The sequence below is a fragment of the Pongo pygmaeus genome, chromosome 1 (assembly GCF_028885625.2).
Source record: "Pongo pygmaeus isolate AG05252 chromosome 1, NHGRI_mPonPyg2-v2.0_pri, whole genome shotgun sequence".
NCBI lineage: Eukaryota > Metazoa > Chordata > Mammalia > Primates > Hominidae > Pongo > Pongo pygmaeus.
In genome coordinates, this window is record NC_072373.2 from 198,732,291 (window position 1) to 198,757,419 (window position 25,129).

The window sequence follows — 25,129 nt, forward strand, 5'->3', positions numbered from 1 at the left end:
ACACATGTATATATATATATATATATACTCCCTAAAATCAGTGGAAAATTCTAAATATCAGAGAATATTCTGTAATAGAATATTATATAACATTCCCATCTTCTATAATTTTAAGGCTGGGGTTCTCAAACTTCTTCATGCATCAGAATCACCTAGAAGAGGGCTTATTAAACTAGATTGCTGGGCCTCAAAGCCAGTCTGGGATTTGTGTTTAGGAATTTGCATTTCCAGCAAGTTCCCAGGTAATTCTGATATTGCTGGTCCAGGGACCATACTTTGAAAACCATTGGCTTAAAGTATAAAGACACTCTACCTGAAACACGTTCCACACATCTATACCCTTAACAGTTTTAATTTATTAATTATTATTTTTTGAGACACAGTCTCGCTCTGTCACCCAGGTTGGAGTGCAGTGGTGCAATCTCTGCTCACTGGAACCTCTGCTTCCCGGGTTCAAGCGATTCTCCTGCCTCAGCCTTCCGAGTAGCTGGAACTACAGGCATGCGCCACTATGCCCGACTAATTTTTTTCCCTATTTTTAGTAGAGATGGGGTTTCACCATGTTGGCTGGGCTGGTCTCGAACTCCTGACTTCAGGTGATCCACCTGCCTCGACCTCCCAAAGTGCTGGGATTACAGATGTGAGCCACCGTACTGGCCTGACAGTTTTTAAAATAAATGTTTAGAGAGGTGCAGCTGTGAAATATATAGACGAAGAAAAGTAACTTTGACTCTGACATGCCTTACAGAATTTAGAATTTCAGACTGAATGCCTGTTTGTTAAAAAGCCTAATTTCAGATGCTATACTATACCATGAACTAATAGACACATACTTCCTGGTTTTCTGACAATTAAAATTGCTGACGAATTGTAAATATCCTTAATTAAAACCTTTACTCCTATGAGAAGAACTGTAAATGACAGTGCTCTTCACAATCCTATGTTTCACTGCTTGGAATAGAAAACAAATTTGACCTTACAGTTAACAGAGTAATGCTTCATTCAACAGTCTACTTGTGAGGGTAATCCTAACCTTAACCCTTACTGTTTGGTGGCAGATCCTGACCTCTACTTCTTTTCCCCTACTGCTAATATTAACTTTTTCTGATCAATCTTTTTGAGCCTACTGTACCTGACTACACCACTTTCTAAGTTCTCAGACTGGAAAACTTAGGTATTCAATCCTCAAAGTCCTAGAAGAACAAAGATGCCATAATTCTGATCTGAGAACATCACCAAGGAGCTTTTAATAATCTGCAACAGGCCAGGAGTAGTGGCTCATGCCGGTAATCCCAGCACTTTGGGAGGCCAAGGTGGGCAAATCACCTGAGGTCAGGAGTTCAAGACCAGCCTGGCCAACATGGTGAAACCCCATCTCTACTAAATATATAGGCCGGGCGCGGTGGCTCACGCCTGTAATCCCAGCACTTTGGGAGGCTGAGGTGGGTGCATCACCTGAGGCCAAAAATTCGAGACCAGCTTGGTCAACATGGGGAAACCCCATCTCTACTAAAAATACAAAAATTAGCCAGGCGTGGTGGTGTGCACCTGTAATCCCAGCTACCTAGGAGGCTGAGGGAGGAGAATCACTGGAACCCGGGAGACAGAGGCTGCAGTGAGCTCAGACTGTGCCGCTGCACTCCAGCTTGGGTGACAGGGCAAGACTCCATCACAGCAACAACAAAAAAGAATGTGGAACAAATTAGATACTTCATTTTATCTATGTCGCTTTGTGCTTCCGAGAGCTACCATTGAGTTAGACCTTTCAGCTGTATTTTATACCACTTTCCAGAAACCTTGGTCAGTGCAAGACGACTCAAAGTCTGTTAATCTGCTATACTCCTACAAGAAGCTGTGTTTATATGCAATGTAATGCACTCTGTGAATTTAAGGCCTTTCATTTTTTCATTTCTTAAAGACCAGTGTGATAGTATAAGACCTTTCTATAACATGGATTCTTCTATTTTTGAACTACTCAGATCTTAGAATCCTTCTGTCCAATTATTTCACAACTTTTTAAAGAATAGCAGTGGCCAGGCATGGTGGCTCACACTTGTAATCTCAGCATTTGGGGAAGCTGAGGCAGAAGGATCACTGGAGCCCAGGAGTTTGGGACCAGAGCGGGCAACATAGTGAGACCCCTTCTCCACAAAAAATAACAAATTAGTCAGGCATGGTGGTATGTGCCTGTGGTCCCAGCTATCTGGGAGGCTGAGGCAGGAGGATAAGCAGTTGGAGGCTGTAGTGAGCCAAGATCATGCCACTGCACTCCAGCCTGGGTGACAGAGTAAGGCCCTGTCTCAAAAAAAGCAAAGGAAAGCATTTTTAGAGAATTCAGAGAAGGATCATTTAAATAAAACAGAGGGTTGAAAAGAGAATCAGAATTTTAACCTACAAAGCAAAAGACTGGTTGGGCACAGTGGCACATGCGCTTGTAATCCCAGTGCTTTGGGAGGCTGAAGCAGGATGACTGCTTTTGGCCCAGCAGCTTGAGACCAGCCTGGGCAACACAGCGAGACCCTGTCTCTACCAAAAATAAATAAATAAATAAATAAATTTTTAAATTAGCTGGGTGTAGTGGTACATGCCTATTATCCCAGCTACTCAGGAGGCTGTGGTGGGAAGATCACTTGAGCCCAAGAGTTCAAGGCTGCAGTGAACTATGATGACTGCGCAACTGCACTCCAGCTTGGGTAACGAAGGGAGAGGAGGGGAGAAGGGAAGGAGAGAGGAGGGGAGAGGGAAAAAAGGGAGAAAGGCAGGAAGGAAGGAGGGAAGGGAGGGAGGGAAGAAGGGAGTGGGCAGGAAGGGAGGCAGGGAGGGGACGGAGGGAGAGGGAAGAAAAGGAAGCAAGCAGAAGACTAAGAAGCTACTTGAGCTTTCAAGAAGGGTGGAGGGGGCCAGGCGCTGTGGCTCATGCCTGTAATTCCAGCACTTTGGGAGGCTGAGGCGGGTGGATTACCGGAGTCCGAGACCAACCTGACCAACACAGTGAAACCCCATCTCTATTAAAAGTACAAAAATGAGCTGGGCGTGGTGGCGTGTGCTTGTAGTCCCAACTGCTTGGGAGGCTGAGACAGAAGAATTGCTTGAACCCGGGAGGCGGAGGTCACAGTGAGCCGAGATCGTGCCACTGCACTCTAGCCTGGGTGACAGAGCGAGACTCTGTCTCAAAAAAAAAAAAAAAAGAGCAGCTGAATTTTTTTTTTTTTTTTTTTTTTTTGAGATAGGGTCTCACTCTGTCACCCAGGCTGGAGTGAGTGGCACAATAATGGCTCACTGTAGCCTCAACCTCCTGGGTTCAGGCGATCCTCCCACCTCAGCACCCCCAGTAGGTGCAACCATAGGCACGTGCCACCATGCCTGGCTAATTTTTTTTATTGGTAGAGATGCGGTCTCCCTATTTTGCCCAGGTTGGTCTTGAACTCCTGGGCTCTAATGATCCTTCCACTTCGGCCTCCCAAAGTGCTGGGATTATAGGTGTGACCTACTATGCTCCCCCTGCCGTTTTTTTTGTTTGGCGCCACTGCATTCCAGCTTGGGTGACAGAGCAAGACCCTGTCTCTAAAAAAAATTTAATAAAAAATTTTAGAAAACCCCCAAAACTCAGGCCTTTAGGCCTTTTCTGACTTTCTTTTTTTTTTTTTTGAAATGAAGTCTCACTCTGTCGCTCAGGCTGGAGTGCAGTGGCACTCTCTCAGCTCACTGCAACCTCTGCCTCCCAGGTTCAAGCAATTCTCCCTACCTCAGCCTCCTGAGTAGCTGGGATTACAGTCATCTGCCACCATGCCCAGCTAAATTTTGTATTTTTAGTAGAAAAAAGGTTTCACCATGTTGGCCAGGCTGGTCTTCAACTCCTGATCTCAGGTGATCCACCCACCTTGGCCTCCCAAAGTGCTGGAAATACAGGCGTGAGCCACCGCGCCAGGCCGCTAACTTCTAATTTCATGCTTTTCCTATTGTCTCTTGATGAGTATGTGTTTGTGGGGGGCACACTTTATTTAAGCAAGGAAGAGCTGACTTTTATATAAAATTTTGGGAAGTACAATTTATACCCTCAGACACTGGCATGTGGCGTAAAGGTAATGAAAAGGCTTTATGGGTGTCTCAGATGTTCAGCTGTCTGATGGTCTTTCTTTTTTCTTTTTCAACTCTGTATGTCTCTCCTTGTCCTTGCTTTCCCCAGAGAGCTAGAGTAGACTGAAACGGGAAGACAAAAAATCAAGGAGGAGCTTCCTAAAAATGGTTTAACCTCAGGCAAAAGTACTTTCTAGACAACCCTTTTGGAACTGACTCCTTTAAGTAATCTTTGCTTGGGTCTCTGGAGACCTTGGATGTCCCAAGGGCCAAAGAAAACAAAGCTGAGGTGTAAACAACACAAGAGGTGACCCATTTGTTTCCTGGCCACTCAGAATAATCATATCTTATCCAATGCCTTCTATGTGTCAGGAATTTTGTATTTATTATTTCACTTTGTCTTTGTAACCAGTATTATCTTCATTTGACAGATGAAGAAACCCGGGCTCAGAAAAGCTATATAACTTGTCCAAGATCTCAAAACTAATTAGTGACATAGCAGATACTTAAACCCATGTCACTTCTTATACCAAAGAGAGTAAATTCAATTAACCTTTCAAAATTTCCTTCATCTTTTACTATAACTTAACCTTTCCCACCCCCTACTTTTTTTTTTTTTTTTTGTAGATTTTATCCCAACCAGACTGTAAGCTTCCATGTTGCTTAATATGTCTTGGAGGAAAGACAAGGGTTTTGAAGCTAGACAAAATGGGTTTGATTCCCAGCTCTCCTACATGCTTGGTGTATGACTTTAAAAGAGATTAAAGAAAAATAGTAAGAAAAAAAGAGAGAGGGCGAGAAAGAGATGTAACACACACACAAAAAGTTAATATTAGAGAAGTTTGGGAAAATTATATACCAACTTTATCAACTGGGCTGGCTTAACAAAAAACAAATCACTACAAATATATTATTAACTGAACTTTTTTTTTTTTTGAGACAGGGTCTTGCTCTGTCACCCACGCTGGAATGCGTGGTGCAATTTTGGCTCACTGCAACCTCCGCCTCCCGGGTTCAAGCAATTCTCCTGTCTCAGCCTCCCAAGTAGCTGGTGACTGACTATAGGCGCGTGCCACCACACCTGGCTAATTTTTGTATTTTTAGTAGAGACGGGGTTTCACCGTGTTAGCTAGGATGGTCTTGATCTCCTGACCTTTTGATCCACCCGCCTCGGCCTCCCAAAGTGTTGGGATTACAAGCGTGAGCCACCACGCCCGGCCAACTGAACGTTTGATATGGCCTGCATAAGGAACAAGACAATGGTCAAGATTTTCTAAGTATCCAGAGTGAGTATTTCTAGGAGAGCAAGATTCTCAGCAGAACTGCTCTAAAAGGTCAGGGTTCATTTCATACCCTCCTCTAGACTCCCAATATACTTGGTTCCACACTTCTAAACACAGCACTCCTCCTTTGCCTGTTGTTAACAATCTCTGGACTCCTTCCATTGCTGAGCATCTGTAATTCTTAGTACAGTACAATGCTTGATACACAATAGGCATCTATAATCATTAACCAAATTAAAGAAATGTACCGGCTGGGGCGCGGTGGCTCACACCTGTAATCCCAGCACTTTGGGAGGCCAAGGTGAGCAGGAGATCGAGACTATCCTGGCCAACATGGTGAAACCCTGTCTCTACTATGGTGAAACCCTGTCTCTACTAAAGATTTAAAGATTTACTCTAGCTAAATCTAAAAATTGCTTGGGCGTGGTGGCGTGCGCCTGTAGTCCCAGCTACTCAGGAGGCTGAGAGAGGAGAATTGTTTGAACCCGGGAGGTGGAGCTTGCAGTGAGCCGAGATCATGCCAGTGCACTCCAGACTCAAGCCTAGGTGACAGTGCAAGACTCCACCTCCAGAAAAAAAAAAAAGAAATGTGCCGCTGGGTGTGGTGCTTCACGCCTATAATCCCAGCACTTTGGGAGGCCAAGGCAGGCAGATAACCTGAGGTCAGAAGTTCAAGACCAGCCTGGCCAACATGGTGAAACCTCGTCTCTACTAAAAATACAAAACTTAGCCGGGCGTGGTGCCGCGTGCCTGTCAAAAATTAGCCAGGTGTGGTGTCATGCGCCTGTAATCCCAGTTACTTGAGAGGCTGAGGCACAAGAATCGCTTGAACCCGGGAAGGAGAGGTTGCAGTGAGCCAAGATTGCGTTACTGCACTCCAGCCTGAGTCAGAGTGAGAACCTGTTTCAAAAAAAAAACCAAAAAACAAAAAAGTATGGTTAACACCCTCAACTTCCCTTAAACAACTCACATGACTTTATCATCCCCAAATTTATAATTCTCACCTTTTCTGTTGGTATCATCTTTTGGAATCAGAAGTCCCGTAAGCTTACCATTGCAAAACAACTTCATTCGTTTTATTTATCAAATTACTTACTGTTTCAAGCAAGAGCACAAAGCCAATAGGTTCTTTATCTTTTTTGGAATCATGGGTCCCTCTGAGAATTTGATGGAAGCTACTGATTAGCAACCCAGAAAAAAATACAAACTCACAATATATTATATACAATATTGGCTATGGGTACAGAAAGGCTGGGTATTGGTTAAAAAAAAAATCCCCCAAAGGCCTGTTACAAGCCCTTTCATAGGGGCTCAATTTTTACATTCCAGGACAGTAGAAAACTCTGTCATATTGACTATGGTCTCCCAAATCTTTTCCTTAGTGCACAATTTAGAGCTTTGCATCTTTGAAAAGTTTTTTTTTTTTTCATTTTAAGGCAATTTTAGATTTATATGCAGTTTTAAGAAATAACAGAGATCCTGTATACTTTAGTTTTCCCCATAACATTTTGCATATCTGTATCACAATCAGAAAATTAACATTAAAATAAGAAAATTTGTTGTACAGGTTTCATGAAAAAAAATTAACAATTCATTGACTTTATTAGGATTTCACCACCTTTCCATGTACTTGTTTGCTTAGTTCTATGCAATTTAATCAGACTCATGTGACCACCACCTCGTCAAGATACAGAACAGTTCCATCATGAGGATCCTTACCCTTTGATAGCCAGTCACCATCTTCCCTCATCTCTCACCACTGGCAACCACTAACAGTCTTCATCTCCACTATTTCGTTTCTTCAAGAATGTTATATTAATGAAATCATATAGTATATAACCTTTTGAGATTGGCTTTCTTCACTCAGCTTAATTCTCTTGTGATCAAGCAAGTTGCTGCATTTATTAACAGTTCCTTTTTTTTTTTTTTTGTACTGCAGAGTACTGTTTCATGGTATGGGTGTGCCAGTTTATTGGAGGCATTTGGTTTGTTTCCAGTTTTTGGCTACTATGAATAAAGCTGCTGTGAACATTCATGTACAGGTTTTGTGTTAACTTGAGTTTTAATTTCCCTGAAATAAATACCCAAGAATGCAACTGTTGAACGATATGGTAAGCACATTTTATTTTATTTTTTTTGAGACAGGGTCTCACTGTCGCCCAAGCTGGAGTGCAGTCGCACGATCTCAGCTCAAGGCAGCCTCGACCTCCTGGGTTCAAGCGATTCTTCCACCTCAGCCTAAGACCAATCTCCTGGGTTCAAGTGATCCTTCTGCTTCAGGCTCCCGAGTAGTTGGGACTACGGGTGTGTGCCGCCATTCTCAGCTAATTTTTAAATTTTCTGTAGAGACAAGCTCTCACTAGGGCTCAAGCAATCCTCTCACCTTGGCCTCCCAAAGTCCTGGGATTACAGGCATGAGCCACCATGCCCAGCCAATAAGCACATTTAGTTTTGTAAAAAACAAACAAACAAACAAACAAAACCTGCATTGGGCTGGGCGTGGTGGCTTACACCTGTAACACGGGCACTTCGGGAAGCCGAAGAGGGAGGATCACGAGGTCAGGAATTCAAGACCAGCTTGGCCAACATGGTGAAACCCCATCTCTACTAAAAACACAAAAATCAGCCGGGCATGGTGGTGGGCGCCTGTAATCCCAGCTACTTGGGAGGCTGAGGCAGGAGAACTGCTTGAAACCGAAAGGCGGAGGTAGCAGTGAGCCGAGATCATGCCACTTCACTCCAGCGTGAGCGACAGAGCGAGACTCAATCTCAAAACAAACAAACAAACAAACAAAAAACCCTGCAATATCACAAATAAATGTATACCTAATGATATTCTGCTTTATCTTACTAGGCTTTGTTTTATAGAAATAGTATTATACTGTATGTAGTCTTATGCGATGTACTTTCTTCATATAACATTAGATTTTGGAGATTTCTCCATGTTGTTGCCTGCAGCTATAGTTCATCCATTTTCACGGCTGTACAAATATTTTCTTTTTCTTTCTTTTTTTTTTTTTGAGATTGAGTTTCACTTGTTGGCTAGATCTCAGCTCACTGCAACCTCTGTCTCCCGGGTTTCAGCAATCCTCCTGCCTCACCCTTCCAAGTAGCCGGGATTACAGGCACCTGCTACCACGCCCAACTAATTTTTGTATTTTTAGTAAAGACAGGGTTTCACCATGTTGGTCAGGCTGGTCTCAAACTCCTGACCTCAGGTAATCCACCCGCCTCGGCCTCCCAAAATGCTGGGATTACAGGCGTGAGAAACTGTGCCCAGCCCAATATTTTCTGTTGTAAATCTATCACATTATCCAATGAATGGTGAAACAAGTTGCAACATTTTGTGAACAAGGTACACCATTTTATGAATCAAGTGCTCATGTATAAGTTTCTTTGAGCACATTCCTAGAAAAGGTGTTGCTGGTATAATTTTTTTTTTTTTTTTTTTTTAAGACAGATTCTCGCTGTGTCGCCCAGGCTGGAGTGCAGTGGCGCAATCTCGGCTCACTGCAACCTCCACCTTCTGGGTTCAAGTGATTCTCCTGCCTCAGCATCCTGAGTAGCTAGGATTACAGGCACGTGCCACCATGCCCAGCTATCTTTTGTATTTTTAGTAGAGCCAGGGTTTCACCATGTTGGTCAGACTGGTCTCGAACTCCTGACCTTAAGTGATCCGACTGCCTCAGCATCCCAAAGTGCTGGGATTACAGGCGGGGGCCACCGCACCTGGCCTTACTCTCCAGTTTGTTTGTTTGTTTGTTTTTGAGACGGAGTCTCACTCTGTCCCCCAGGCTGCAGTGCAGCAGCGCGATCTCCGCTCACTGCAAACTCCGCCTCCCGGGTTCACGCCATTCTCCTGCCTCAGCCTCCCCAGTAGCTGGGACTACAGGCGCCCAACACCGCGCCCAGCTAATTTTTTTGTATTTTTTAGTAGAGACGGGGTTTCACCGTGTTAGCCAGGATGGTCTCGATCTCCTGACCTCGTGATCCACCTGCCTTGGCCTCCCGAAGTGCTGGGATTACAGGCATGAGCCACCGCACCTGGCCTGTTTTTTTTTTTTGAGACGGAGTCTCACACTGTTGCCCAGGCTGGAGTGCAGTGGTGCGATCTTGGCTCACTGCAACCTCTGCCTCCTGAGTTCAAATGATTTTCCTGCCTTAGCCTCCTGAGTAGCTGGGATTACAGGCACCCACCACCACACCAGGGGTAATTTTTTGTATTTTTAGTAGAGACGGGGTTTCACCACGTTGGCCAGGCTGGTCTCGAACTCCTGACCTCGTGCTTTGCCCACCTTGGCCTCCCAAAGTGCTGGGATTACAGGCATGAGCCACCAGGCCCGGCCCTTATTTTCCAGTTTTAATAGCAGGTTTTGCTAGCCCTGTAGAATGAACTGGGAAGGTCTTAATGTATTTCTAGAGAATATTGTGAATAAAGGAATTAACTATTTTGAAGTTTCAACAGACTTTGTAAAATGTTTTCCACTGTATGCTTTTGAAGGATGGATTTTTGAGTATCCCTCCAAGATCTTTTGCAGATTGCTAATCTATTCAAAATGTTTATTCTTGAGTCACTTATACTAACTTGTATTTCCCTAATTGTAGAAAGTAGAAAAACAGGCCAGGCACAGTGGCTCATGCCTGTAATCTTAGCACTTTGGGAGGCCGAGGCGGGCGGATCACCTGAGGTCGGGAGTTCGAGACCAGCCTGACCAACATGGAGAAACCCCCGTCTGTACTAAAAATACAAAATTAGCCGGGTGTGGTGGCACATGCCTGTAATCCCAGCTACTAGGGGAGCTGAGGCAGGAGAATTGCTTGAACCTGGGAGGCGGAGGTTGCGGTGAGCCAAGATCGCGCCATTACATTCCAGCCTGGGCGATAAGAGTGAAACTCCGTCTCAAAAAAAAAAAAAAAAAAAAAAGTAGAAAAAGAACACTGATATATATACAACAGCATTTTACTTAGTATATAAATATATTAACACAATAAGGTAAATTATTTCTCTTCCAGAAAACAAAGATGGACGATTGAATCCTTATGTCTGCAGATACATTCGAATATATACAACAGCATTTTACTTAGTATATAAATAGATTAACACAATAAGGTAAATTATTTCTCTTCCAGAAAACAAAGATGGATGATTGAATCCTTATGTCTGCAGATACATTCGACAGTCATCACAGCTGAATATCAATCTGGCTAACATAGAAGTCTACATTCAAAATCTACATCCCTCAAAATTTTGTCTTTTTTTTTTGAGACGGAGTCTTGCTTCTTCGCCCAGGCTGGAGTGCAATGGTGCAATCTGGGCTCACTGTAACCTCCACCTCCCGGTTTCAAGTGATTCTCCTGCCTCAGCCTCCCAAGTAGCTGGGATTACAGGCATGTGCCACCACGCCCGGCTAATTTCTGTATTTTTGGTAGAGACGGGGTTTCACCATGTTGGCCAGGCTGGTCTCCAACTCCTGACCTCAAGTGATCCGTCCGCCTCGGCCTCCCAAAGTGTTGGGATTATAGGTGTGAGCCACCGTGCCCGGCTGTCATCATTTTTTCATCAGTCCCATCTTCAATGAAGGTGAATATGTATTCTTTCATGAAATATTTAGTAAGAGGCCACTCTGTGCAGCACTCTTCAAAGCACAGGAGATACAACGGTGAACAAAGCAGACAAAAGATTCCTGCACTCTGCTGGAGCTGACATTCTAGCCATGGAGAATGGGTAATCAACAAACAAATACTGTACATAATGACAATAAAGTGCAACAGATGCTGATAGTGAAAAATAAAGTAAACCCAGGAAAGGAAGAGGGGAGCTGTGTAGGCGGTATAGGAAGAGTGCTCAGGGTCTCATGGTACCTTATGGGGAATGGTCAAAGGTGCCTGGAGGAGTCACAGTCCCAAGCAGTAGACTCTGCTCTCTGGTTTCCTTTTTGTATCTTAGCCTTATCATCTTCACTACCCTGTTAACACTGTGATACTTTCAAATATCCTTTTTTTTTTTTGATCACCTATCATCCCAGATAGATTTTACTATTTTGTCCAACTATAGCTTAAAGTACAATTTGCAGCAGGCACTATAGTGAGGGAACAGGGAAGGTGTGTAGACTGACCAAAAATCCTGGTTACGCTGCTTACTAATTTTGTTACCTCAGGCAAATTATTAATCTCTGGGTGTCTTGGTTTCCTCATCTGTAAAAGTGAGGATAATAAAAGTAAGTTCTCATTTCATTTTATAGGTTAAATATTTAATGTAAAGTGTTCAGACCTCAAACATTAAGTGTTAGCTATATTTTTCTTCCGTGTGTTCTTTTCTTTTCTTTTTTTTCCCCCCCCCCCTTTTTTGAGATGGAGTTTAGCTCCTGTTGCCCAGGCTGGAGTGTAATGGCGCAATCTGGGCTCCCTGCAACCTCTGCTTCCCAGGTTCAAGTGATTTTCCTGCCTCAGCTTCCAAAGTAGCTGGGATCACAGGCGCGCGCCACCACGCCAGGCTAATTTTGTATTTTTAGTAGAGACGGGGTTTCACCATGTTGATCAGGCTGGTCTCCAACTCCTGACCTCGCGATCCGCCCGTCTCGGCCTCCCAAAGTGCTGGGATTACAGGTGTGAGCCACCGCACTTGCCCCTTCCATGTGATCTTACCAGAGCTTAAATACTACTATTCTATCTTCTCAAAGTCTCACTTCCTCACAATGGGTTGTGACTTCACTGCAATCCCCTTGCAAGATAATTCAGAAATACCTTAAAAGCCAGGCTCAACATATATTAACACTTATCCATGCTAGAAAGAATTCATACATCCCAAACCAACATTAACCTCAATCACACTTCTCCAATTTCAGTTGGGTTTTAAAAAAATACATCCAGAAAGCCCAAGTTAAAAATAAAGAGCACTCTCTTAGTTAAGCAGTGAGGGAGACTGAAAATTAAAAGTAACTTTTAAGGATCAACAGTTTTTGACAGTTATCTTAAGAAAGCATAAAAGATGAACACCGCACTGGTAAAGATCCCTCACCTTACAGTGTTGGGAGACAGAGAACAAAGGGAGGGAGATAATATTTTCATAATGAGCTGTCCATTATATTAACCTTGCCAAAGAGTCCAACTACTCATTCAGTGTTGAAGGATGTGAATTTTTACATGCTTACTAAAATTTAGGTATCATAAAAAATATTTATTAAAATAATGTTTTAACTAGAAGCGAAAGTCAGACAGCTTTAGGGAAAAATCAGAGCGACTAGGTGATTGGCCAGTGCTGATCAGGAAAAGAGCGCTAATCTACAGAACAAAGACTCTCATTTCTAATCTATTTCATACTGAATCAAAAACGTAAAAAATAGCAACAAAAAGGCCAAGCCTTTCAGTACAAGCATCATGCAACTTCTCTCAATTTCTGTCCATCTCGTTGGGAAACGTCATGTGAACTACGCGGGAGTCCCTATCGTCCCACTTCACTGTCTCTAGCGTTATTTCACTCCTTCTTCAACGATAGTGAACACACGGTGTAAAATGAAAGAGGACAACCTTCAGGCTCAGTAGCAATTCTTATTCTATCAGCCTTAGTCGGAAATCTGATTCGGAAACCTCAAGCTCCGATCCACATAAATCGCTCCTTCCTCCCAGCAACTTAAGCTGCGGTTACTGCTAAGTCCGGCTCGGCCCCGGCGACAGCAAGGCACTGGACAGGGCATTCCAGCCTCACCCCACCTCACTTCGGCCCTTCCTCCCACGGTCCCTCCCCGCTCTGGCTGTCTTCACCTCCTACACCTCGGTCGAGGCGCTCATCGCCACCCGCGATCAAAAAGGGTTTCCCTTCGGGGAAAGGGGGAAATAAAGGTTCATTTCTGGAAGAATCTGCGCGCCAGGCAGCCGCAAGAGGAGGGAGGAGGGAAGAGTCGGAAAGGGGCGGGGAGCTCAGCACTATCCATCAAGACATTAGCGCTAGGAGATCGCAAAGTCGCCTTCGGGCCTCCACTGCAGCCTAGAAATTCTCCCACGCACTCCGGGATGAGGTGGCAATGTGGAATCCAGGCTCCCAGAAATAAGGATGAGACCGGAGCTCCCAACTACCTCGGTCCCGAGGGGGCGGGAAGCGAGAGGAACAAAGCCAGGGCCACTCATGCCCCGGGATAGCCGGGCGACCCAGAGGGACACGGGAGGCCCCCTTACCTGCCGTCAGCAGCTGCATGGCGTGAGTGAAGGACGGGTCCAGCGAGTCCTTCTCGGCCATGAGTTCGGGCAGGTACTTGTTCTCCGGCTCCATCTTGACCGAGGCTGTGGCCGAGGGGGGCAGCAGCGGGGTCGGCGCTGGCCCGCCCACTGTCGCGTCGGGACCCGTGGCCGAGGGCGGCAGCAGCGGTGGCGGCTGCGTGGCGGGCGAGGCCCGGGCGCCCCCGCGGGAGCCCCCTCCGCCTCCCCGGGACCGGTGAGGCAGCGGCGGCTGCCGAGACGGCGTCTGACGCACCGAGGGGTGGGCACCGGAGGGGTCCATGGAGCCGCTACGGCCCGAAGACCGGCTCATGCGCGCGGCGGGGTCGTCCCGGCGCTGCATCTGGGAGGATGTGCGATCCAAGGAGCGAGAAAGCGACGCGGCAGCGACTGAGGCCCAAGCGGCGGTTGGCGGGGGTGGCAGAGCTGGAGCGGTAGCGACCGAAGCCGACCCGAGCGACCCAGCGAGAGAGAGCACCGGAAATGAGGCGGCGCGCGTGCGCAGCCAGCCACCGGCACCGCCCTTGGGTTTCTCCGCGGAGAACAAAGTCCCCAGTCCGGCCACGGCGCCTGCGCACCGCCGCGGCGTCCGAAGAAGTCGCCTCCCGACTCTGGCTTTCCCTCCGCGCCCGCCAGGCCAGAGCTTGATGCGCATGCGCGGGAGGCAGCCGGCTCAGTTCGTTTCCTTTTCCACGTGACTCGGCGCTAGCGGGACACGTGTCTCCTCCCCTTTCTGGCGTGGAGGGGGCGGGAGCTGTGGAATGTCTTTGTCTGCGCGCGGGCCCGCGGAGTGTGGGGCGGGAGAGCTGTTACTCGCGGGGCCACGCCCTCTCCAACGGCTGAGCAGTGGAGGGAGGCTGTGGGGAGTGGGCTGGGGAGTGGGGTGGGGGGCGGTCACCGAAGTAAGGAAATAAAAGACTGCCGTGAGGGACACGGAAAGGGGAGGGAGAGAGAATTGAGACCGCCTGGGGAGGAAGACGGAAGTGAGACAGACAGACTGCACAGGGAGAAAGGAAGGCTGAGGGAGAGTCTGATGCAGGGGGGAAGTTGGGGAAGGGAAACCTGGAGGGAGAAATTGTGGAAGGACGGCTTGGTGGAAACACTGAAGGCTATTGGAGTACTTGAACTAAGAGGGATGGTTCAGATCAGAGATCTGAAGTCTAGCAAAGAAAAGGGTCCCAGACATCAGGGAACACAAGAAGTTGTTTCCAGTATATATATTTCCAGTATTACATATATTCCAGTCGGTTCTAAAACGGTTGACATTGTTGGTCAGGGAAATCTTAAGCAGCATTTTAGCTCTTTTTACATATTTTACTGCTTTCTCTGAATTGTGTTTGTTTTGTTTCGCCGTCATTATTGCCAATTAAGTGTTTTTTCCTTCAAACAGTGAGGTAGAGACCAGATCCTTAATCCACGTTGGTTGTATCATTAGGATGGCTTCTTCTACCACTCCAGACTTGCTCAAAGAGACCCTTGCCACTACTCTCAAAGGCAAGGTACATAGTGGACAGTCGCCCACGGTGTTCTCCACATCCTGGTGTGCTATATACAAGTGGAGCCTTAGGTCCCTACTTGTCCCATAAGCCATCAAAAGCCTGGTGCCCTCTCTAACTTTCCCTTCCCTCCGCAGATTATTTTCTTCTTCCATTTAAAGCGCTCGCTCCCATCTCTTTTCCTTCTGGATCAGTTCTCCTAATGAGCCCACACTTTTCAAAAGTCTTTGGGGACTGGTGCAGTGGCTTATGCCTGTAATCCTAGCACTTTGGGAGGCCTAGGTGGGATGATTACTTGAGGCTAGGAGTTCGAGAGCAGCCTGGATAATATAATGAGCCCTCATCTCTACAATAAACGTTTCGGCTGGGGTCGGTGGCTCACGCCTGTGATCCCAACACTTTGGGAGGTCGAGGTGGGCGAATCACCTGAGGCCAGGAGTTCGAGACCAACTTGGCCAACATGATGAAACCCCATCTTTACCAAAAATATAAAAATTAGCCGGGTGTGGTGGTGCATGCCTGTAATCCCAGCTACTTGGGAGGCTGAGGCAGGAGAATTGCTTGAACCAGGGACGCGGAGGCTGCCGTGAGCCGAGATCACGCCACTGCACTCCAGCCTGGGCGACAGAGCGAGACTACGTCTCAAAAAAAAAAAAAAGGAAAAAAAGGTTTATTCGGAAATTGTCTTCTGAGTGCCTGGAAACTTAATTTTTGGATGTGAAGCTTAGAACCCTTTAACTAGAGAACCTAAAGGCCTTCTTTAAGGGGTTAAGGGAGAGGATTTCCAAATTACCCACAGAAATGAAAACAAAACCCATATCTACATAAATTATATATATATAATGTAAAATATAGGCCAGGTGCGATGGCTCATGCCTGTAATCCCAGCACTTTGGGAAACCGAGGCGGGCGGATCACAAGGTCAAGAGATCGAGACCATCCTGGCCAACATTGTGAAACCCCGTCTCTACTAAAAATACAAAAATTAGCTGGGCATGGTGGCGCGCCTGTAGTCCCAGCTACTCAGGAGGCTGAGGCAGGAGAATCGCTTGAACCGGGGAGGCGGAGGTTGCAGTGAGCTGAGATTGCAGCACTGCACTCCAGCCTGGGGGACAGTGCGAGACTCTGTCTCGGGAAAAAAAGAAAGAAAGAAAGAAATTAGCTGGGTGTGGTGGCGTGCACCTGTTGTCCCCAGCTACTTGAGAGACTGAGGTGGGAAGATTGCTGCTTGAGCCTGGGAGATTGATGCTGCGGTGAGCAACGACTGCCCCACTGCACTCAGCCTGGACGACAGAGTGAGACCTTGTCTCAAAAAAAAAAAAAAAAAAAAAAAAAAAAAAGGCCAGCGCGGTGGCCCACTCCTGTAATCCCAGCACTTTGGGAGGCCGAAATGGGTGGATCACCTGAGGTCAGGAGTTCAAGACCAGCCTGGCCAATACAGTGAAACCCCATCTCTACTAAAAACATAAAAAAGTTAGCTGAACGTGGTGGCATGCACCTGTAATCCCAGCTACTTGGGAGGCTGAGGCAGGAGAATTGCTTGAACCTGGGAGGTGGAGGTTACAGTGAGCCAAGATCGTGCCACACTGCACTCCAGCCTGGGCAACAGAGTCAGACTCCGTGTCAAAAAGAAAAAAGAAACGAAAAAATTAAGTGCTGTTGGAGTTCAAAGCAGAAGATAGATTTTGGCCAAGGAAGAATAAGTTCCAGGCAAAGGGAAGTGGAATAAATGAGCAGAGATGAGAATGTGGGAAATGTGTTCAGGGAATGGGAGTAATCCAGTGTCAGACTTGAAGGAATAGGTGGGTTGAGGGAGCAACTGCATGAAGAGGGGGGAAAGGGCAAGGAGAATTTATAGTTCCTTTGCAACTCATTTCCACTGCCACCCTTGAAGATCCTGCTTGAGTGGTGGTGTTACAAATGGCTGAAGCGTACTTGCCCTGTAATGTGATGCCCAAATAGAGATCCCTTGAACTGAGGCTAATAAAACTTTGATAAAGGTTTGTCTGAGAAGGAGCTGGGTAGTGGTATCTATGGCCTTTCTAGACTAGAATCAACAGTTACTGCGTATGTATATCAAAACATGTTGTAGCCATAACTATATACAATTTTAAAAACACTGGAAACAAAACAAAAAATAACCCTCAGTCTTTCTGGGTGCTTGCCAGATCTTTACTTGCTTTCCCTGAGAGTAGGCTGAGCGGGAGAGATGTGCTCTTCTTCCAGGTGAGAACCCTGAAGGTAATCTCAGGCCAAGAGTGGTTGAGGTTGCAGTGTATGTATCCACTAAGTGATGCAGTAGCCTTCTATTTTGGGGGCCCTTCTCAGGGGGTAGGGAAGAGTAATTTCTGCTCTGAAAGCCTAGAAGTCTGGAGTTTATTTTGTCTTCACCACAGTATGCTGCCCCAGGCCCACCTGAAGGTTAACAACCATGTGAAAAGACTGACGTTGGAGTGGGGCAAATTCAAACAACCCGGCAATGCCTTGTCCTCACTGTGTATCATTTGGAAGACCTCTGAAACTTAGTTTTCTCTTCTATAAAGTGGGGTAATGCCTTCTACCTTGAAGGCTTGTTGTGAACATTAACAAATATCAGTGTAAACCTCCTGATAGTAGGGCTTATAAACAGAAGTAATCACTATTATACCCTTTAGTACCTGATGAAGATTTGTGGGTGCTTTATGTTGGCTGTGGATCTGAAAGTTCTATTCTCTCTCTCTTTTTTTTTTTTTTTTTTTTTTTTGAGATGGAGTCTTGCTCTGTCACCCAGGCTGGAGTGCAGTGGCGGGATCTCAGCTCACTGCAAGCTCCACCTCGGGTTCACGCCATTCTCCTGCCTCAGCCTCCCGGGTAGCTGGGACTACAGGCACTCACCACCACGCCCGGCTAATTTTTTTGTATTTTTAGTAGAGACAGGGTTTCACCTTGTTAGCCAGGATGGTCTCGATCTCCTGACCTCGTGATCCACCTGCCTCGGCCTCCCAAAGTGCTGGGATTACAGGCATGAGCCACCAGGCCTGGCCAAGTCCTACTCTCTAATCTGTATAATTTTCACTGAGTATAGCTAGGCTTGTTTTGGGGGGAGGAGGAGTTTCCAAAAAGAGCAAGTTTCTTCTACCCTTAATCCAGTTACTATGGTATAGGGTACAGCAGCAGTGCATAATGGTTCAGATGGAGGTTGGTAGCTCTGCCTCTTACCTGCTGGGTGACTGAGCACAGTGTTTTGCTTTGCTGCATTAGTCAGGATTCTTTAGAGAGACAGAATAAATACGGTATATAGATAGATATAGACATTCAAGAGGGGACTTGTGAGGGCAATTGGTTCACATGATTATGGAGGCTGAGAAGTCCCATTGGAGGCCTTCTGCAAGCTGGAGACCCTGGAAAGCCGGTCGTGTGGCTCAGTCCAAATGTGAGATCCTCAGAACCAAGGAAGCCAGTGGTGTGATTCTTAGAGGGTAAAGGCCTGAGAACCCAGGGGCTGCTGGTGTAAGGCCTGGAGTCCAAGGGCTGAAGAGCATGGGGATCTAATGTCCAAGGACAGGAGAAGAAGAGTGTCCTAGCTCCAGGAAGAGAGACAGGAAATCCCTTCTTTGCCTTTTGTGTTCATTCTGGGCCCTAGCCCATTAGCTGGCGCCCGCCCACATTGAGGGCGGATCTGTACCATTCAGTCCACTCACAGGCCACTCTCTTCTGGGAACACACTCACAGACACACCTAGAAATAATGCTTTATCAGTCCTCTGGGTATTCCTTAATCCGGTGAAGTTGACACTGAAAATTAACCATCACACTAGCTCAGACTCGTCTTCCCTCTCCTTGATAAAACAGAGATGGCTGGGCACGGTGGCTCACACCTGTAATCTCAGCACTTTGGGAAGCCAAGGCGGGTGGATCACGAGTTCAGGAGTTCGAGACCAGCTTGGCCAACATGGTGAAACCCCATCTCTACTAAAAGTAAAAAAATCAGCCGGACGTGGTGGCGCACACCTGTAATCCCAGCTACTCAGGAGCCTGAGGCAGGAGAATCGTTGGACCCTGGGAGGCAGAGATTGCAGTGAGCCGAAATCGCACCACTGCACTCCAGTCTGGGTGACAGAGCAAGACTCTGTCTCAAAACAAACAAACAAACAAACAAACAAAAAACAGAGGATATAACAATGCCTGCCCCAGGGCTGTTAGGGTTAACACATATAGGGTTAACATGATAGTATCTATAAAGCACTTAGCACAGAGGCTGGCAATTAGTAGGTACTTCATAAGCAATATTGGCCATTGTTATGATCACCACACGCATTTATTGAGTACCCTACTGCAGACTTTCACTTTCACATGAATCCCTACGGGAATGACTAGAAGGATTCAAACTTGCCTAGAGCTCTTGACTTGTGTGATCTCAGCAGGTGGGAGATATGCAGGCGCCATCTACCTCTCCTGCATTGCAGCCAGTTCTCAGGAGACAAAAGGCCCCAGCCCTGGGCAGGAGAGTTTCTCTTCCAAGAGTGTAGTTCAGGTGGCGCGGTGGCTCATGCCTGTAATCCCAGCACTTTGGGAGGCAGAGGCGGGTGGATCACAAGGTCAGGAGTTCAAGACCAGGCTAGCCACAATGGTGAAACCCCGTCTCTACTAAATATACAAAAATTAGTTGGGCATGGTGGTGGGTGTCTGTAATCCCAGCTACTCGGGAGGCTGAGGCAGAGAATTGCTGGAACCTACGAGGTGGAGGTTGCAGTGAGCCGAGATCAGACCACTGCATTCCAGCCTGGGTGACACAGCGAGACTGTCAAAAAAAAGAAAAGAAAAGAAAAGAAAAAAAGTGTAGTTCATTTGTTCAATTTTAAACACCTACTTGGTGCCAAATATGTGGAGGGAAGGGGAAGGAGATGGGGAGACCAAAATTCAACATTAAGAGAAAGTCCCTACTCTCAAGGAGACAAATATGTAAATCAAGTTGCCATGTAGAATGAAAGGTGTTGTAATAGAAGACTGTGCAGAGACACATGGGTATGCACAGGAGAGAGTGACCGACCAACTGCCCAGATGAGGTAGGAAAGCTGAGTATTTGGGAAGTGGCCAGGTGGAGGGAGGGCCAGGGCATTTAAATGTTGGGAATTCAGCAAAGCTTGGTCCTGTGCCGATACTCTCTCCTCCATGTTTACAGCTCTGGAATTCATATCTCTAACTCAAACTTCTGAATTCCAAATCCAGAAAGCCAGTTGCATCCCTGACATCCTCATCTGGATGTCTCAGAGGCTCCTCAAACTCAGCATGTCCCCAGTAGAACCCAAACTGCAGGCATTAGCAGTGCTGCTCTGGGCCCAGCTCCCCTTTCATGGAACTTTTCCTCTCTCCGGCCTGCTTCAGTGCAGAAAGAGAGAACACGGGGCCAGCAGATTTGAAGGAGTCACTCACTTTGAGGCTTGCCCTTTGCCACCCTCATAATAGTCTGAGTCCTGCCCACAGGGTCGTCAGGTACTCCCACAGTAGGCACCTTTGGTAGGGGTAGAGGGGAGCAGAGCAAGGCTGATGTGACCAGTGACAGCCGTGTGTGAAAAGTCCCTAGAGAAATCCCAGAAATACTTGAAGGAGAGTTTGCTGGGGCAAGAACAGGAACTTGGGATGATTAGCATTCACGTGGCTTTGTTTGAATCCACAGACTGCTGAGGCTTGTGTGATGTTTGCATTATAATCATCTTTTTTTTTTTTTTTTTTCCTGCCTGTCCTGCTAACCAGAAAGTGCGCTGCTTGCCAGGTGCAGTGGGTCACATCTGCAATCCCAGCACTTTGGGAGGCCAAGACAGGCAGATCACCTGAGGTCAGGAGTTTTTAGACCAGCCTGGCCAACATGATGAAACCCCATATCTACTAAAAATACAAAAATTAGCCAGGTGTGGTTGTGGGCGCCAGTAATCCCAGCTACTCGGGAGGCTGAGGCAGGAGAATCACTTGAACCCAAGAGGTGGAGGTTGCAGTGAACCGAGATTGCATCACTGTACTCCAGCCTGGGCGACAGAGCGAGACTTCATCTAAAATAATAATAATAATAAATTAAAAAAAATTACCCAGGCATAGTGGCGAGCACCTGTAATCCCAGCTATTTGGGAGGCTGAGGCAGGAGAATCGCTTGAACCTGGGAGGTGGAGGTTACAGTGAGCCAAGATCGCGTCATTGCACTCCAGCCTGGGCAACAAGAGCGAAACTCCATTTCAAAAATAAATAAATAAATAGGCTGGGCGCGGTGGCTCCCAATCCCAGCACTTTGGGAGGCTGAGGTGGGTGGATCAGCTGAGGTCAGGAGTTCGAGACGAGCCTGGCCAACAGGGCAAAACCCCGTCTCTACTAAAAATACAAAAATTAGCCAGGTGTTGTGGCACCTGCCTTTAATCCCAGCTACTCGAGATGCTGAGGCAGGAGAATTGCTTGAACCTGGGAGGCGGAGGTTGCAGTGAGCCGAGATCGCATCACTGCACTCCAGCCTAGGTGACAGAGAAAGACTGTCTCAAAATAAATAAATAAATAAACAAACTCCCACTCTACCCTTTGCCTTCACCACTGACCTGCTCCTCCTCAGTGTCTGTATCTTAGGCAACAGCACCCCTAACTCACTGCACACCCTGGATATCTGAGATGTGTTCTGACTTCCCTCTTCTGCCTCATCACTCTACCCCCACCATATACAAACCATTCTTAAGTCCTTTGTTGCTTACCTCATAAATACTGAAAATCCCATCCACATTTCTCTGTCTCCCCTGCCTCTGCCTCCATCTGAAGTGCCATAATGCCTCTCTTGAACTTCTGCCACCTCTGACCTGGTCCCCTACTTCCACTCCTTTTCCCCTTTTCTATTTTCAACCCAGAAGCCAGAATAGTATTTTTCCTATTGCCTTTAGGATAAAGACCTGAGTCCTGTTAACATGTTTGACCTGCCCCTACCTGTATGCCTGACTTTCTTTTCTTTTTTTATAGAGATCGGGTCTTACTGTATTGCCCAGGCTGGAATGCAGTGGCGCCATCATAGCTCACTGCAGCCTCCAACTCCTGGCCTCAAATGATCCTCCTTCCTCAGCCTCCCAAGTAGCTGGGACTACAGGTGCCACTGTGCCTAGCTACACCTGGCTTTCTTACCTCATCTCATGCCATTCTCCTCCCTGGTTCCTGTGCTTAGCAACCCTGGCCTTTTTCAGTTCCTCAGATAAGCCAGACTCCTGCTTCCTCTCGACCACACCCATTCCGGTTCCTTAGCCTAAAACTCCAATCACTGTCCCCCTTTCTCCAATCCAGTCCCTTGTCCTTTCTTTCTTTAGCTCCTCCTCTTTTCTTTAGCTACTGCAATTCCTATATATTCTTCAGATATAGTCAGTTGCCACTTCTTCAGGGAAGGTGTCCAGGCCCCCTAGTGCAGATCGGCTTAGCTCCGTTTGTTACATGCTTTCATGGCTTCTTCCTAAAACAGCACCTTTCAAATTTACCTCTTTGGGGCTGGATGTGGTGGCTCATTCCTGTAATCCCAGCATTTTGGGAGGCCAAGGTGGGCGGATTACTTGAGCTCAGGAGTTCGAGACCAGCCTGGGCAACATGGCGAAACCCTGTCTCTACCAAAAAAAAAAAAAAAAAAAAATTCATTGGGTGTAGTGATGTGAGCCTGTGGTCCCAGCTACTTGGGAGGCTGAGGTGGGAGGATTGCTGGAGCCCAGGAGGTGGAGGTTGCAGTGAGCCGAGCTCATGCCACTGTACTCCATCTCGGGTGACAGAGTGAGACCCCATCTCAAAAAAAAAAAAAAAAACCACAAAAATTTACCTCTTTGTGATTATTTGAGTAACCTCCATCTCTGCAACTCAAATGTAAGCTCTATGAGAGCAGGAACTTTGTTTCTGGTGTTTAAGGTTATGTCCCCAGCACAGTGCTGGTCTGGATTGGCTGATCAGTAAATATTTGTTGGCTCAATGAATATCAATAGGAACAGCACGTGCAAAGACAACAAAACTTTACAAAACTTGGTGTGGGTCCCTGGAATGGCAAGTTGCGGGATATGAGCTAGATTTGGATGAGTGGGGAGGGGCTCATGGAAGATGGCAGGAGATAAGGCCAAAAGGTAGTGTGAGCCGGGCGCGGTGGCTCACGCCTGTAATCCCAGCACTTTGGGAGGCTGAGGCGGGTGGATCACGAGGTCAGGAGATCGAGACCATCCTGGCTAACATGGTGAAAACCCATCTCTACTAAAAATACAAAAAAATTAGCTGGGCGCGGTGGCGGGTGCCTGTAGTCCCAGCTACTCGGGAGGCTGAGGCTGGAGAATGGCGTGAACCCGGGAGGCGGAGCTTGCAGTGAGCCAAGATCGCGCCACTGCACTCCAGCCTGGGTGACAGAGTGAGACTCCGTCTCAAAAAAAAAAAAAAAAAAAGATAGTCTGAGTCTTGATGCTCAGATAAGGAAATAGAGTGCCTGTGGAGAACAGTGAGATAATGTGGTCAGAGGCGGAAAGGAGGGAAGAACACCACAGCTCACAGGTTAGATTTAGCCTGTCCATATGTTTTAAAATTAGGCCTATCTAGGCCGGGCGCACTCCTGTAATCCCAGCACTTTGGTAGGCCGAGGCAGGTAGATCACAAGGTCAGGACCAGCCTGGCCAAGATGGTGAAACTCCGTCTCTACTAAAAATACAAAAATTAGCCGGACGTGGTGGCAGGCGCCTGTAATCCCAGCTACTTGGGAGGCTGAGGCAGAGAATTGCTTGAACCTGGGAGGCGGAGGTTGCAGTGAGCCAAGATTGTGCCACTGCACTCCAGCCTGAGCGACACAGTGAGACTCCATCTCAAAAAATAAAATAAAATAAAATAAAATAAAATAAAATTAGGCCTACCTAATTTTAAAAAATTGAATTAGTTGCCAATACCTAAACATTCGGAGATTTCACATTTTTTTAAAGTTCTGGATTTCTGGTCTTTCTTGAAGCATCAGATGTTCTAGGGATGTACAGGAGCTCTGGGCTCATACTCCTCCAAGCAATAACTAGCTTCTGCCTTTAGATGGCACTACCTCTAACTCCCCAGGCGTTTATGCTACCAGCCTGCCTCTTTAAGCGTTTGATTGAGGTAGTGATCCTGTCCTAGATCATTCTGGTGGTGGAATGGGAGAGGAGACTGCAATGGCAGTCAGAGAAGCCCAGGGAGAGAAGGGAGTTCACCCTCAATTTGGAGATATGTAGACCCAAGGGACACTACATTTGGGCTCAGTCAGGCTCAGTCCTGGGGCTGGGGAGGGGGATAATATTCAGAACTTAGGGCCACCCTTTCACATTAGAAGCTTAGTTTGGGCTCAAAGAGAATATAGAAGCAAAGGAATCCACTGTGATGCTGGCTGATCTGAGAGCAAGCTTTGGAATTTTAGCAAAACAAATGCCACCTTCTGGGCTCAGGCTCACCTCTGTCCTCTTCATCCCTCAGAGAGATAAAAGATGAGTAAAGCTGTGGACCTCACTATAGAAGAAATTGGCAGTCTTGAGGGAAAGGAAGGCATTTAAATAACTAAATAATAGGCTGGGTGCGGTGGCTCACACCTGTAATCCTAGCACTTTGGGAGATCGAGGCGGGTGGATCACCTGAGGTCAGGAGTTTGAGACCAGCCTGATCAACATGGTGAAACCCCATCTCTACTAAAAATACAAAAATTAGCCGGGCGTAGTGGCAGGCGCCTGTAGTCCCAGCTACATGGGAGGATGAGACAGGAAAATTGCTTGAACTTGGGAGGTTGCAGTGAGCCAAGATCACACCCACTGCACTCCAGCCTGGGCGACAGAGCGAGACTCCATCTCAAAAACAAAAACAAAACAAAACAAAACAACAACTAAATAATATATGCGAGATAATAGAATGGAGAAGCATTTATTCATTCAACAAATATATTTTGAACATGTACCATGTGCTAGACACTGTGCTCAGTCCTGGGGACATAGTCATGAAAAAGACAGACATTGCACCTGCCCTCATGGTGCTTATACTAGGTGGTGTGGGAAGTAAGGGGATGATAGAATTAATTCTTTTTTTTTTTTTTGAGTCTCGCTCT

The 25,129-nt window shown here is 46.7% G+C and overlaps 1 protein-coding gene across 4 annotated transcripts in view; it reads right to left on the reverse strand.

The window, feature by feature from the left end:
* Nucleotides 1–14,895, reverse strand: part of KHDRBS1 (KH RNA binding domain containing, signal transduction associated 1) — a 48,579-nt gene extending 33,684 nt beyond the window's left edge. For all 4 annotated transcript variants that reach the window (XR_008495850.2, XR_010126773.1, XR_008495853.2 and 1 more), the window contains exon 1: nt 13,533–14,895. Coding sequence is in view for 1 of the 4 variants with exons in the window: in XM_054465051.2 (XP_054321026.1) it covers nt 13,533–14,226 (694 nt within the window). In the remaining 3 variants the exon portion in view is untranslated. The remainder of the gene's footprint in view (nt 1–13,532) is intronic.
* Between the last annotated feature and the right edge of the window lie 10,234 nt (nt 14,896–25,129).